Consider the following 14,795-nt stretch of genomic DNA (forward strand, 5'->3'; position numbering starts at 1 on the left):
TAAAACTTCAGAGCGTCCTCCAGTGTTGATTTATGGACGTAGTCAGAGACAATCAAATGAGATGATTTCATTAATGATACAAATTAGGTTGTGCCTTACTCATCTACTTCCTTTCTAGGTGAGCGTTGATCGAACCTGGTGGTCTATCCATCTTCCTTTATGGAGCCACGGCCTCAACTACACTTCCACCAAGTGTAGTTGTAACACCTTAGTCTATGGTGTACCACATAGTAAGGATTTCTAACCTTGCAAGAATATTTGCAGCTGGTACGTGTGATCTTGTCACTTTAGCGATATCAGTATGAAAATCGATTATTTTTTGTTACTTCACATGTACATTTGTGGAGTACAAGAATCAATATAAGACACAGTGGGAACACACCACGACAATTCCTGACGTTCCCTTAAAAAATAAATTTTCTTATCTCCCCCTAACGACGGGGAGATTGTCTCATTAAAATGACAACCCGCAAATCTAGCGGTAAGAGATCTCCTGCCAAAGGTTTTAAAAATGCGGATAATTATTGGGAACTCATTCCAACATAACTACTTAAAAGTTTTGAATACCCATCATAGTACTATGTAGAGTCGTAATGGCACATGTATAGTGCAACCAAAAATGCGTAAGAACACGAATGTCAGGCTTAAATCCAGTTACCAACTGGTACGCAAAAAAAGGTTCACTAATATTGGGGTCTAAAAACGAATTAAGTAAAGATGCGCGTAATATTGCATATCCCCAAAGCAATAAAAGGTAGGTTGGTACGCATAACATATTCCTTAGACACCATGTGTAACCTTTGATGATAGCTTTTGCGAGGCCATGGGGTATATGATGCTCTACATTGATCCTATTAAACATGCAATATCTATCAAGTCCTTTTGATGTATAGTCTCTAGCATTTAAAAGGGGTGTTAAGCCATTACATGTATAGTATGTGCTAGTAGTTTTCCAAACGCAACGTTCTCGGGAACTTTAACTAGTCCAAAGTGTGAAAACATCCGCCAGAGCCATAAGTCACTTTAATGGTCCGCATTCTGCGTGGATATATTTCTGTTATAATGGTTCAGACGGGGACGGGATTTTTTAATATTTCTCCCGTATGGACGTGCCATTTCATATTGTCGAACTCAAGGAACTCTCTACCGTTAGGGATTAAAAGAAACTTCGTAATGACCCGTAGGTCGTTTTGGTGTACAGGACAACAAAGAATACCATCCATTAGTCATAGCGGGAAAATCAGCGATAAGTCATATGGGAAATACGATTGGATCATCGGAAATTAATTGTTGTTCCTGTATGACTTGTCGCTCATACTACCGCTATGACTTATCGCTCATATCGGTTATTATCGATCGTATGACCGATGATAAGTTTGCGCAGAGAGTTTATATAGAGATCGGTGGGGGTTCTGAAGGATATGCTTGTGTCCATTGTTCCGAGGGGGTCATCTGAATCACCATCATAAACTATCCCGTCTGAATTATCATTCACATAAAACTTCTTATCCATCCTCGCTATCCTATTCCTCAAAATCCTCAGCTTCTTCATACAACCAACGTACATAAGTGTCAACAAGGGAAAGCCTTGTTCCAAAGCTTGATAGAACCCCCTCCTGCATCAAGCTGTGAAAGAATTCATGTACCCTTAACCTCTATAAGAACAAGAGATGTCTATCGTCATTGATCAAAAAGTACGTTTGGAAGTAGAAGAAGAACAACACTAATTATCTTGTAAACAGCTGGAGCAAGCATCAAGAGATTGGAATTCCTTGAGTTATCCACTCCTGTTCTTAATTGAGAGGTATAACCTATGTAAATCCGGTAAATGAGCTTGACATAATCTAAATATGTTATTATGTACGAGTCCTCGAAATGCAAGAGTGGATTGAAGGAGGGGGTTAGTGGTACAAAAGATTTTGAACAACAAAGTACATGCCTCACCAATCATCATCCGTGAAAAAAAAGCGTTCCATGTTTTGGGGAATCTTGTTCAATTATGAATTTCCTTAAAAAAGCATGTTACGTTATGGGCTTGAACAGATACTATTTGGTTGAGAAGCCTGCTACAAATATTTTTTTTCTATTGATTCAAGTTGTCCATTTATTCTTGAATTAGGGTGAGATCTGTAAAAGATTTGTACATGGAAATTTCTGGTGTGATGATGCCAACACGTCACTTCAATTGGAGTCTAGCTATATGTTGACATAGCACGAAATATGTTCCTGTGTTAATCAATAGTTTAAGGAAACACGACACAAATCACAAACGCTTACGTGATTTGGAAAATATAATATAGTTATACAACGAATGTGCGACTAACGAATTGACGATCTACACAATATATAAAACTAAAAGAAAACTTATGAAAACAAAAACAACGGAAAAAAAAACTACATAAATAACCTAGGGAATGTGTTGGTGGCGTGGACATCAGGAGTACATTTTTCAGACTGTCCAACAAAATTATTCAACGAGACGGTGCTCCTCATATGAGGAATAATTCGAACCCATGTTTTCCATTGTACTTCCCCCAAATTTCCTTCAAAGTTCTGGTGAGTGTATTATAACGTAATAAACGCCTATTCTGCCACAATAGGAGGTCGTTTTTATTTCCAAAGGCTATCGGGTTATAAGTCGGACAATCATACCCATCCTTTTCCAAGATAATTCTCATCTTGTGATCCCAATTCCATTCCCCGTCAGGTGCCCATGTATGAATATTTTCTTTGGATATGGGTACCCAGAAATCTATCTGTGTCTTATCAACCGCCTCGTGGATGTAGTAAAATAAAAGGCGATCTCTGCACATGACCATCCCAAGTGATGGGTAAGAATCTATCCAAAATTGACACCCAGATATATGATGCGGGGATGGATAATTTTCATGGAACATCTCGGTGTCTAAATTGAAAGATACTATATTGTGCTTAAGACAATCCTTCCATAAAATACAACCATGTGTGTGGACACCTGAACCCCGAAAAGTATAAGGAGTCTCCCTTATGTTTCTCCATCCACTCTCGTCTCCTAGAGTGTATATTTGAACTATACCATCCCTATCAAAGCGAACTACCTTGTACGAATTGATACATTAGCAGTAGCCGAAACCCCCAATTACGTTGTACCGCAGATACCATGAAAGTATTTGATCTCATGCAATTGGGATGCTTACTTGTGGAAGATGGATGTGCTCTCGCGTTGTTGGATTCATAATTTAAACAGGATCTTGTATGCCTTGGTGTGAAATGTAAAAACATATCAGACCATTGCAGGATCCAACTATTGGGTGTAAATTAGTCCATTCATAGATTCCTTCATCCGGGACGTGATTATTGTTGGATGTTACCATCAGGTTGAAATCTTCCTCATTAATATGTTCTATATAGAAGAGTCGAGTAAATTTGTCTTTCCCCATTCCATGTGTGACACCAAAAGGGAGTCCAATTCTTTTGTCCGCAAGGACATTATTTCACTCTTTGCAAACCCTTTTGCTTGCTAAAACGCTTTCTGTAGTTTCGAGGTGCTATAATATCTCGGTAGTCGATTCCGGCAACATACCCATCACAATTACTGATGAAATATATTATCAGCAAAAAATAACAAGTATTAAGGATTTTCTTATTGCAGATTGCTACAAGGAGATACGAGCAAAGCTTATATAGACATCTCTCGCAGATTGCACCTGTTGGCCAATGGACGCGTTCTTAATGAGCAGGCGTTATTTTGAAATATTTTGACGGTTATAACTATATGCACCTGTTGGCCAATGGTCGTGTTCTCAATGAGCATGCATTATTTTGAAATAGTTTCACAATTACAACTATATGCACATGTTGGCCAATGGTCGCGTTGCTGTGCAACTCTCGTCTGTCGTTGTGAGTATGTCTTACCGACAACCAATATGCGAGTGGAGTGAAACAAACTTGAAATAGAATGATGAGTACATGTTGGCAAATATTGAAATAGTAATCAAAGTGACTATTATAGATGGAGGCCTATTATAAATGGTGAATATTATGTATGCTTATGTATGCTTTAAGAAATATTGAAATAACAATGAAAGTGAGTATTATAGATGGTGCAGAATCAAAAAAACTTGAAATAGTAATGAAAAGGACAGTACTTAAAAATCCACAAGGGGATTTCTTAAAGATCCTCACAAACACTACCTTGTCAACATTGACATATTGAAAGAACTGTTAAGTGTCTTCAAAGCTTGTTTAATGACCGTTTTCTTGTGTTGGACTTGCTTAATGACTGTCGAATGGATTAATTTTCTTGTTTAATGACCATTTTCTTGTGTATGATTAAATAGTGTTGGAGTTGTTGGTTGCATTTCCAAACTCAGTCTATGATTAAAGAACTGGATATATAGAAAGTAAAAGTATTGTGTTGAAAACAAATCGCTCTTCCTTTTCGATCAGAATGAACTTACATCCTATTGCTACCAATTTATTGTTATGGATCCTAAAAACGTTAGATTGAATTCATTAAGAAGAATCCTAGAAGACGATTTTAAGATCTCATATTACGATGTACGAGTTCTTCAGCCTAGACTCGGCGTGTTCATAATCTGCATGAGGAAGCATGCAGATTATTGGCGTTTGCGTGAGATTAATGCATTTGTTGTCGATGAGCATTGTGTGGAATTGGTGCATGGGGAAAGTATATGTTGTTATCCCTTTGATCGTGATTTTTTTGGTCTCCAACAACAGGTGAATATACTTCAAGAACGAGTTGATCGGCTTCAACAAAAATTGCTTCGTGATATTAACAACTAGGACGTGGCATTTGTAGTTCATGATTCAGCCGATCAAAAAAAAAGTTCATGATTCAAAAAGAGACTAGATTGACAAAATAGGTTTCTTATTGATCAGCATTTCTTATATTTCTTAGTTATTTATTAATAAAAAGACGTAGTAACAAAATTCTGGAAATTAAAATGATGTGTTACATATGTCTCTAATTTGTTTTGCCCATTTATGTTCTGGTTTTGTGTTTCGGTGTCAAACACCAGTTTCAAATCTATAATTCGTCTACAAAAAGAATCCCGATTAGTCACGTAATCAACATTTTTTTTCGGTCTGGACTGTAGTTGAACCCCAATCAATCTCACACTGATCCAAGGTACAGTTGCGCTCCTTACGTCTCTCATCCCAGCAGGATACTACGCACTTGATTCCCTTAGCTGATCTCACCCACAACTAAGAGTTGCTATGACCCAAAGTCGAAAACTTTAATACACAAATCTGTATCACACAGAAAAGTCTACGACAATAGATAAATCTTTCTCCCACAGAAATACCTACGAGTTTTTGTTCCGTCTTTTGATAAATCAAGGTGAACAGGAACCAATTGATAATACAGACATATATTCCCGAAGAACGACCTAGAATTATCAATCACCTCACAATAATCTTAATCGACTAGCGAAAGAAGATATTGCGGAATCACAAACGATGAGATAAAGATGTTTGTGACTTCTTTCAATCTTGCCTATCGGAGAAATCAATCTCAAGCCAATCTTACGATTGTACTTAGTACGATAGAAACAGCAAGATCAGATCACGCAACTACAAAGAAAATAGTTGGGTCTGGTTTCACAATCCCAATGAAGTCTTCAAGTCGTTAACCTATAGGGTCTCGATAGAAACCTAAGGTTAAAGTAGAATCAACTCTAGCTTATACAACTAGTATCACACAGGAGGCGTGGGGATTATGTTTCCCAGTTTCTAGAGTTCTTCTTTATATAGCCTTTCAAATCAAGGTTTGCAATGTAAGTTACCTTTGTAACAAAGCATTCAATATTCACCGTTAGATGAAAACCTGATTAGATTCAAGCTAATATCTTTCAACCGTTAGATCGAAACTTAGCTTGTCACACACAAATGAAATGCACGTTTATTTAGGTGTAACCGGACCCAAACATGTACACTTAGTTGGTTCAACAGTAGTTAACCAAATGGTTAGCCAAATCAAAAATGCGTCGACCAATGCTTATTCACTAAAGGTTCTTTCGATAGTTGCCATTCTTTAAATTTCTCCTCAGTGGTATCCAAACAGATTATTAACCATGAGGAGCCGTTATCAGGCTTCTTGCCAGACCTCCGTTGGCGAGCACCTCATTTTTTCCATAAGACCAAAACCTGTAAGGGAGGAATATTTGGCTGTTTTTCCATGTGTTTAATCTTAACGTATATACGTCTACTGAATAAGTAATGCTGCCTCTAAAAGCTACCACAACTATTATGTAATCATCAGTTTTCCAGTCATAACATAATGCATGTGCCTGGATTTCGTGCAAGGCATATCGACATGGTGATTCGGGCATCTTCTTGTATTCTGTAGTTGCTGGATTCCAAAGACAAAAGAAGGACCTTGTTTCATCGTGACACCTTAAGCAAACCAAACCATTACAAGAACTAATTAAATTATAAACAGTAGGATATGGCACTTCCATGACATCATCTTCATCTTCGATTTCACTCGATGATAAAGATAATGCTTCATAACCTATGGAATACATCACATGTTTCTGTTTACTCCCGTCATAGCTTGTAATCACTAGCTTACTATTGTTTCTTTGTGCATTATAAAGATGCATCTTAACAAAAACAGGGTCAGAAATAACGGAAAACCAAGTCTTGGAAACACATCTACATACAAGTATTGATTTCAGTGGTAATCTCAGAAGGATTTCAAAGCAGATCTCTTCTGGTATGCTCGATCGGCATCGCCTCTTCTCCTTTCTTCTTTAGTTTCTTAGGTTTTTTTTTTTTTTTTTTTTAGTAAGGTCGGAGGAAGTATTTATAGGTACCTCAAACATTCGTCGGCAACTGGGCAGGACGGATCTACCTAGTGTCCAGTGGGTGCTGCTGTCCAGTAGGTGACGTAGGAGATGCGGAAACAGAGGATATGAAGCTTGCCATTGCAGTTGGTCTCATAAGCACTCAACCAAGAACTCCGATTAGAATTGTGAAAACCCTGGACTGGAGCGTTTGTTCAGATTGCCACGCTGTGACCAAACTAATTTCAAAGATTACAGGGTGTTAGTCCTCAAGGGAGTTGGATGTAGTTGTGTTTTTTCCCGTTAGTCGTGAGGGAGTTCGAGGGAATCTCTCAAAATCCCCGTTAGTCATGGGAGAGTTTAGAAGAGTCTCCCAAACTCCCTAAAAAAAGTTGTTAGTCATGGGGGAATTTGAAAAAAACTCTTAAACTCCCTGTTAGTGGTAAAAATTAGAATGATAGGGAGTTTGTTTTTTTTTGGGAGTTCTAGGGAGTTTATGGTGTATTTTTGACTCACTCCATATCTCTCAAAAAAGTAGAGATTTTGAGAGAGTCTCTCAAACTCCCTACACTCAACACACCAAACTCTCTCAAACTCCCTATACTCTCTTACACTCCCTCAAAATCCCCAAAATTCAAAATACATTAAACTCCCTCCAACTCATTCGTGGACTAACCCCTGGAAATTACTGTTAGGGAGAGCAACCGATTTTGACCATTGGTGGATTACGTTCGTGGGGATTACGAGTAAATTAGTATGTAATTTTTTGCAAACTTAGATTTCATTTTAAAATAAATCTTTGTGGAGTGTCTCGCTGCAAATTGTAATGTTGGTATTTGAACTTTTTGATTGTTTCTTTTTACAAGCTCTAAAAGTTATTTCTATTTTTCTTTTTACTTTTTGATTGTTTCTTTTTACATTTTGTCTATTTTGCTTCCTTTTTGAAAGGAAGCACTGATTCTTTAGTTGTTTAGACTTTTCAAAGCAGCCAAGTATCTTGCTACATTCTCACATCCATGACGCACACGCTGTTCTCAAAAAATGTAGCAATCTTGGTACCTTCCTTGTTCCAGGAGACTTCGAGTATGCAACAGCTCCCTTCATATGTTTTCACAATCCTCCCTTCCTTCACCGACCAGATGTATACGGAGCTACCCAAAGATCCGCTGGCCAAATATTCTCCATTTGGGCTGAATGAGATACAGTAAACATGATCCCTGAATGTGATAGAAGCAACTACAAGTCATACATATATAAAACAAAAAGAAGAGCAGAGTCGGCAAAGTTTATCAATAAGAAAAGGATCAGAACCATGTCTAGCTACCGCAGTGATCAGAACTACCAAAATATGGTCTCAAAGTGCTAGATCTTTTGTTGGTTCATACCTGTGATCATCTAAGCTTCTGAGAAGGCTTCCAGATTCTACATCCCATAGTTTTATGGTTGAGTCAAACGATGCACTGTCAACAGGATAAACTACTTCAATGAAACTATGGTGACAAAAAGTTTAGCTTCTATCAAAAGAATCTAGAAGCAGCAGTGGTTCTTTTGAAACAGTCTGGAGAATTTGAATTACACTTATTAGATAATGTGAGCGGGATAATGAATTTAATCATTTATCTGCCTCAAACTTGCTTGATTTACTTTTAAGAAGAGATGCCTAGCAATATTTGACTGGAGAAAAAAGTGATGTTGCTGCTTTTACCTTTGCCAGTATGGGAGACTGGTTAAGGTTGCTTGTTCCAGGACCAGTAGGTCTCCATTCAACAGAATATACCTCCTGAAAACCACAAGTGTACGCTTGTAAGACACTTGTGAAGAAATGATACATTATTATGTAACACTGACACATTCTCACATCCATAGCAGAGAAAAGATTAGGACCTCGGTGTGCTCCTTTAAATCATGGATGTACTGGTCTTGATTTATACTCCATATCTGCATTGAAATGGGTTAATAAGTATGGTGAAATTCTGCTACCAGAAAAGGCTAAAGGATAAGAAGTGTGAGAATAAATATGTAAATACTGATTGAGGAAATAAGGAAAACAAGGCTGGATGAAATCCATAAGAAGCTAAACTGAATGGGATACTAAATGTATGCAGATATCACCTTTACCGTGCCATCACCGGAGCAAGAAGCCAACAGAGAACCAGATTCATCCCATTTTATAGAATTGACCCCTTTCTGAAATAGCACAAAAGGAAAATTAATTCACTACTAATATTAAACAAAAGCGTCCAATGAACATTTCAGATACGTTTCCAACTGATATAAAACCATTGACATGCTTCGAAATAATTCCCTCTCACTATCATCCGGAAGTTAACACCCATTATTTACTTTCTCATACATAACACTGTTGAAACTGAAAGAAACCCATTAAAGATTGCTTACTCTAACCTATAGCCTATAGGAAATAGCAAAGGAGCCGCTTGATACTGCAGCAGGCATATTAGGATGTTTACTATACTATATGTAAAATGAATGATAGTAATTTGTTTTTAAACAAAAAGGCCCAATATTGCGATTTCAAGAGAATATGAGTTGGATAAAGTAGCATCCAACAAATGCCATGAAAGCTATGATGAGTTAGGATAAAATCATCTAATGACTACCCTATATACAAGGGCACTCATGTCCATGTATGCACATTTTTGCAACAAATCAAATAAAAGAAGCTCATAGGTTCGTAACTTACAGGGAACTACATATTGTTAGGTTAATTTACTATGTTGCTTCTCTAATTCCTTCAGAACTGAGATGATCTTATGATTCTTACACGTGGTGAACCCAGCAGGTCACTTTCTCCATACAAATCGCAACCTTGCTAAAAGCATACAACCAACTAGTAGCTTACAATTTTTATCAAGTCACTGAAAGTTAACTCCAGTGGAAAACAAAAGTTGAGGAGCCTTAATAGAGCAGGATTACTTATTACCAATAAAAAATAGATGCGGTATAAAATGAACAATAGAAGAATAAATTAGTTGAGCAATAACAAACCTTATGACCCAAAAAGGTTCTAATAGGACGATCCTCTCCAACCTTACAAACGCTGATCTTGGCATCTTCTGAGCCTGTTGCAAATGTATCGCAATCCCGCCAATCAACATGCATGACTCGACCTGCAATGGCACTTGATACATAAGTTAATCCTGGCATGGCCGGTGGAGAGAGAGTAGAACAGATAGATTTTGAACATTAATATCCGAAAGACTAACCACTAACCAGTATGAAATTCAAAGTTTTGAGCCCGTCTCAAGGTACTCATTTGCCACTGCCACACAATAGCTTCATCGGAACTTCCAGTAAGAAGACGATTACCCTCTTTGTTCCATTTTAAACAGTTGACTGGACCTTTATGTTTGGTCGAGGTGCCTCGTAGCTCCCCTGGTTAGAATAAAAAGATGAGAACATTGGAAAGGTGGCAATTAAACATCTAAAATGAACAAAAATTTACCCAGTTCTTTCAAGTCATAAATCAACAGGATATCAGTAAATGACTTTCTAAAAGCAATACAATACTGTATAGTTCGGTGATTTAGCCATTGTGCAATTAGGTGACCTATTTAGAATTTCTCACTGAAAACTTCTTAATTAGAAATTCAAATGCTGAGCCGGTGCAAAAGTCAAGTAACCTAGAATTTAACTAAGACGAAATCACAATGACCACGTGGAAAGGGTAAACCGATAAATCATCATTAATCACTAAGTTGAACTCTTCCAGTGCAAGCATGGAATCACTAACATAAACCCTGATTAACCAAAAAAAAAGAAAAAAATCAAGCAATGAGCTCAGTGCTGTTACATGGTTGCCTGCTATTGGATATTAAATAGAAATTATTCTCATTAAAACAGAGTACCGTTTCTACTCCATATCCTTGTGTTTGCATCTGATGAAGCTGACGCAAGTAATGTCCCCTCTGACTGAATATCAAAGTTTAAAAAGAAAAGGCATAAATATATAAAAGCCGCCAAAAATAACATATGTATCTGGAAGAGTAGTTAACTCCGGGTTGGGATTATTCAGTGTATGCAACAACCAGAATTGTGGCACTCACATTCCAGTCAAGCGCTGTAACACCCTTTTTGGTCTTACTCAGGTCACCCTTACAGTGTTCCAACACTATTTCATTTTGACGCCCATTCTGCATCTTAGAGCCACAAGGACCATCCAAAATTTCCCAAATCCTAGCTGTTGTATCTTTCGACCTGAACCAGTGGAAGAATATTCATTGAGAAAGATGATGAACAACTGTATATTATCTGACAGAGTGTCGTGTGCCTACACTGATGCGAGAAGTGAACCAACTGGATCCCATGCACAAGCAAGAACCTGAGGGAATCATAAAGTGTAAGACAATGACGTGTTGTGCTGCAATAACAGAATATAAGATAAATAGAAAGAAGTAATAAAAAGTATTACTAAGAAACAAAAGATGTCAAAAACAAACCTCGGAAGTATGTCCTTCGAATATAGTTACATCAGAACTGGGAATCTTACTAGGTAAACATGGTACATGCATGGATAATGCCGCTTTACTAGCTTCTTGGTCTTTCTACTTTACTAGCTCCCTTTTCTTAGGTTTCCTCTCCTTATCCTTTTCAGGCCTTCCATCATTTCCTTGCTTTACCTTCTCGTTTCCTCGTTGGCGTTTCAGTTGTTGCGCTCGACCAAATCCCATAGATTTCCCTCCATCTTTCTCCCTCTGTCTCTGAATTTCGGCTTTCTTCTCTTTTATAGTTCGCAGCAGTTCGACCAACTCCATTGTTATCAGATCAAGAGGTTGCACAAACGATAAATCGTCATTAACACTTGAATCACACTCCTGGAAAACAAGCAAACCATCAGCACCCATATGATAATAACAAACTTTAGGAATCTTTGAAGTAACAATAGAGACCATATTTATCAAATACCAGCATCAACTCATGCACAGCACATACCTCAGTTTCATTCACTTTTATGGACAAATTTGGCAAGTGAACCTGGTGGAATTTTATTCCCGTCAATGGGACTCTTCTTCAACCCTGCTTCATCTTCGAAAGAAAATGCTGCCTCTGTGAAACCTGACATATGGCAGCACAGAGATCTCAAACAAAAACACTACCAAAATACAAGATAATTCAACAAACAAACTTCTACACAAGCTCTTCAAACAAAAGAATTAGCAAATTAAAGCAATACCTTTAGCAGTTCTTTGAGATCTTTGAAATTAAAGCAGCGAAATTAGTTAAAAGTGTGGGGAAAAGTCAAAATTTCTTCGAATTTGTATGTCCAGATTCGAGATTTCAACAGCTAAATTTCAGTTTTAACCCTAGCAACCTATCATTTCCAAAACTTGCAGTTCATTGTCAGGAATCAAGCGACGAACTACTCAATATGTATAGCAGTTCTTTAAGATCTTTAAACCTAACACATAAAATTAGTGAAACTTGTCAGATTCAAGAAATTTTAATCAAATTACCTAAATTTCTTCCCATTTTTTTAATCCTAGCAACCTATCCATTCCGCAGTTCATTTTCAAGAATCAAGCAAACAACTGTTCAGTACTCAGTAACGAACCATTCAAAACAAGAACTCACAATCAAGAACCCTAACTAGGAATAAAGCATACCTGATTCATTGAGATAATGAAAGACAAGAGCATTCAAATCAGTGGAATTGAGAGGATTCATTGCAGAAAAAGTCTGTTTGAGTTGATTTCTTTGAAAGACAGATGATAATAAGAAAATGGGTTTTAAAGATTTTTGGAGGGTTTTCTAAATGTTGGAGTCGCTCTAACTGATACAGTTGTAGTAACTTATAATATGATGACGAACGTTTTTGGTGATCATAGCAGCTTATATGATGACGCGTGGATCAGAATAGTGTTAAATTGGGACCTACAAGGTCCATCCACGCGGAAGATGGATTTTCAGGTGTCCGCTTATTCTCCCGCCAGGATAAACTATTTTTAATGGGTAACATTCAGATGTACCCTTGTTGTTTTTTGCTTTTCAAATGTACCCTGTTTTTTTTGAGCTTTATAAATGTACTTCCGTTTGACTTGGTCCCACTGTTTTTTTTGAGAAAAATAGTTTCCATCCAGCTAAGTGTAAGGTGACAGTTATCTCACGTCTCTTTTGTGCTTGGTTGTTTTTCCATCAACTAAAAACTCGGAACCCTGAATTTGGGAATGATGAACCCTGAAATAAAATCCACAAACCCTAAACTTGGAAATGACAAACCCTTAACTAAAATCCATGAACCCTGAATTTGTGAATGATGAATCCTGAAATAAAAACCATGTACTTGGGAATGACGAACCCTGAACTAAAAGCTTGAATCCTGAACTTGGGAATGATGAACCCTTTTGGGGAATGACGTAACGAACCTGAAAATGGTGAAACGATCTTGAACCGAGCTCGAAGAATCTGAAAAATAATGTAGAAGGTAACATGACAACAAATAAAGGGTAACTAAGTAAATTATAGTGGGACTAACCAAGATTGACGGAAAAGTTGGCAACGGGAGTAAATTTGCAAAGTCAAAAAAACATGGGTACATTTTGACTTCGGGTATTTTAACAGGGGTACATTTGTATATATCTCATTTATAATTGGGGGTTGAGGACGGAATTCCGTAGATTATTTTTAATTCGGGGTAGAGTCTGGAGTTTCGGACCCTAATTAGCAAATTCGGGAATTATTGAGATTATTAGTCCCACATTGGCTGGGTTACTTAAGATCATGCGGTTTATAATCCTTATAGCCACTTCACTAACGCCCAACTAGTTTTGAATTGAATGCGCACGTTCTAATAATATGGTATCAGAGCAATCTATTTTTATTGAGTCATTCGACCGCACCTCTACTCCGCGTCACCCGATTATTGTCCACATGTTAGACCCAACGAGGCTACATGTGAGGGGGCATTTTGAGATTATTAGTCCCACATTATCTGGATTATGCAAGGTTAGCGGTTTATAATCCTTAGATCCACTCCACTCACTGTTAATTGGTTTTGAGTTGGATGTCCATATTCTAATACGCATCATTCGTGAATTTTATGCAGAACGCTTATGATCTCCCTCATTAGAACTTGGCATAGTTGGTACAACCCATTCGAACGCCTGGCCTCAAGGTAAAAGGTTAGAGTCTTACTCGTGAACTCAATATTGTTAAACAATTACTGAGTGTAGTTAGGGCTGCACAAAACCGAACCATAACCGAAACCGAAACCGAAAACCGAAATTTTTTAACCGAACCGAACCATAACCATATTCCTGTGGTTCATTTATGGTTGTCAGTTTCAGATAACCGACAGTATCGGTTTCGGTTTAGGTTTTGAAATAAAACCGAACCAATAACCAATTGGTTAACCGATTAATAGTGACCGTAGGATTAAATGATTTTAGGCCGTTGATGGGGATATTTAACCCTAATAAGTAATAACTTACATCGCTCTTCTCTTCTTTCATAGATATCATATTATCAGAAAGCTTTCCCACAGACAGTTCCACTTCCAACTTCACTCGACTCGACTGATTTTTGGCAGCTGTGCTTATGATTTGTAGAGGAAATTGGTTCAGGAAGCTCTTTCTCGTGATTCTTCTGGTGCTGTTCAATCCAACTTCTCTTTGATTACTCCTACTTCTGGTGTCTTTCAGGTTTGATTTCTTTTTGAAACTTTGTAGATCTCTGCAAGTAGTTTGGTTGTGAATCTTGTGATTGTTGTCATGTTCATATTTATGTGATTGTTGTCATGTTTATGATTTTAATTATGATATCAGGGTTTGTAAAATTGAAAAAAATTGGGGATTTCAAATGTAAAATTGGTCATTTAGGTTGATTTACATAAATTAGGGAAGGTAAATCAGAATACATAAATTAGGGTTTGTCAATTATTCTTAAATATATGTGAAATTGAATTATAAAATGAGTAATTAGTGATGGGTTTGTTCTTAATTTAAGAATAGAGAATTGTATAGGGTTTCATTTTAATTTCTTCTTAAGTTA

General features: G+C 37.3%; 1 protein-coding gene across 3 annotated transcripts; it reads right to left on the reverse strand.

Moving 5' to 3' along the window:
• Positions 1-7,571: 7,571 nt before the first annotated feature.
• LOC113306683 (WD40 repeat-containing protein HOS15-like) lies at positions 7,572-12,578 on the reverse strand. Of its 3 annotated transcripts, XM_026555592.1 has the most exons (14): positions 12,413-12,578; positions 11,983-12,207; positions 11,742-11,864; positions 11,249-11,623; positions 11,084-11,130; positions 10,856-11,006; positions 10,658-10,721; positions 10,023-10,184; positions 9,798-9,919; positions 8,904-8,978; positions 8,676-8,729; positions 8,497-8,571; positions 8,177-8,251; positions 7,572-8,008 (listed from the first exon to the last, which is right to left on the reverse strand). In XM_026555592.1, exons 4-13 carry the CDS (start codon positions 11,318-11,320, stop codon positions 8,240-8,242), a joined length of 834 nt encoding a protein of 277 aa, XP_026411377.1. In that variant the 5' UTR covers positions 11,321-11,623; positions 11,742-11,864; positions 11,983-12,207; positions 12,413-12,578; the 3' UTR covers positions 7,572-8,008; positions 8,177-8,239. The 3 variants fall into 3 exon arrangements, with proteins under 3 accessions (XP_026411377.1, XP_026411375.1, XP_026411378.1); XM_026555590.1 differs by lacking the exon at positions 11,983-12,207; XM_026555593.1 differs by lacking the exons at positions 11,983-12,207; positions 12,413-12,578 and adding an exon at positions 12,263-12,290.
• Positions 12,579-14,795: the final 2,217 nt, after the last annotated feature.

Source organism: Papaver somniferum, chromosome 8, assembly GCF_003573695.1.
Source record: "Papaver somniferum cultivar HN1 chromosome 8, ASM357369v1, whole genome shotgun sequence".
Lineage (NCBI taxonomy): Eukaryota > Viridiplantae > Streptophyta > Magnoliopsida > Ranunculales > Papaveraceae > Papaver > Papaver somniferum.

Bases quoted from the DNA above. Each gene is read 5' to 3' on its own strand.
- LOC113306683 (XM_026555590.1), bottom strand. From the start codon at position 11,320: ATGCATGTACCATGTTTACCTAGTAAGATTCCCAGTTCTGATGTAACT. The intron at 11,131-11,248 runs GTTTGTTTTTGA...TGATTCCCTCAG, and splicing joins TCGAAGGACATACTTCCGAG to GTTCTTGCTTGTGCATGGGA. The intron at 8,730-8,903 runs GTGATATCTGCA...ATTTCAATGCAG, and splicing joins CCGGTGATGGCACGGTAAAG to ATATGGAGTATAAATCAAGA.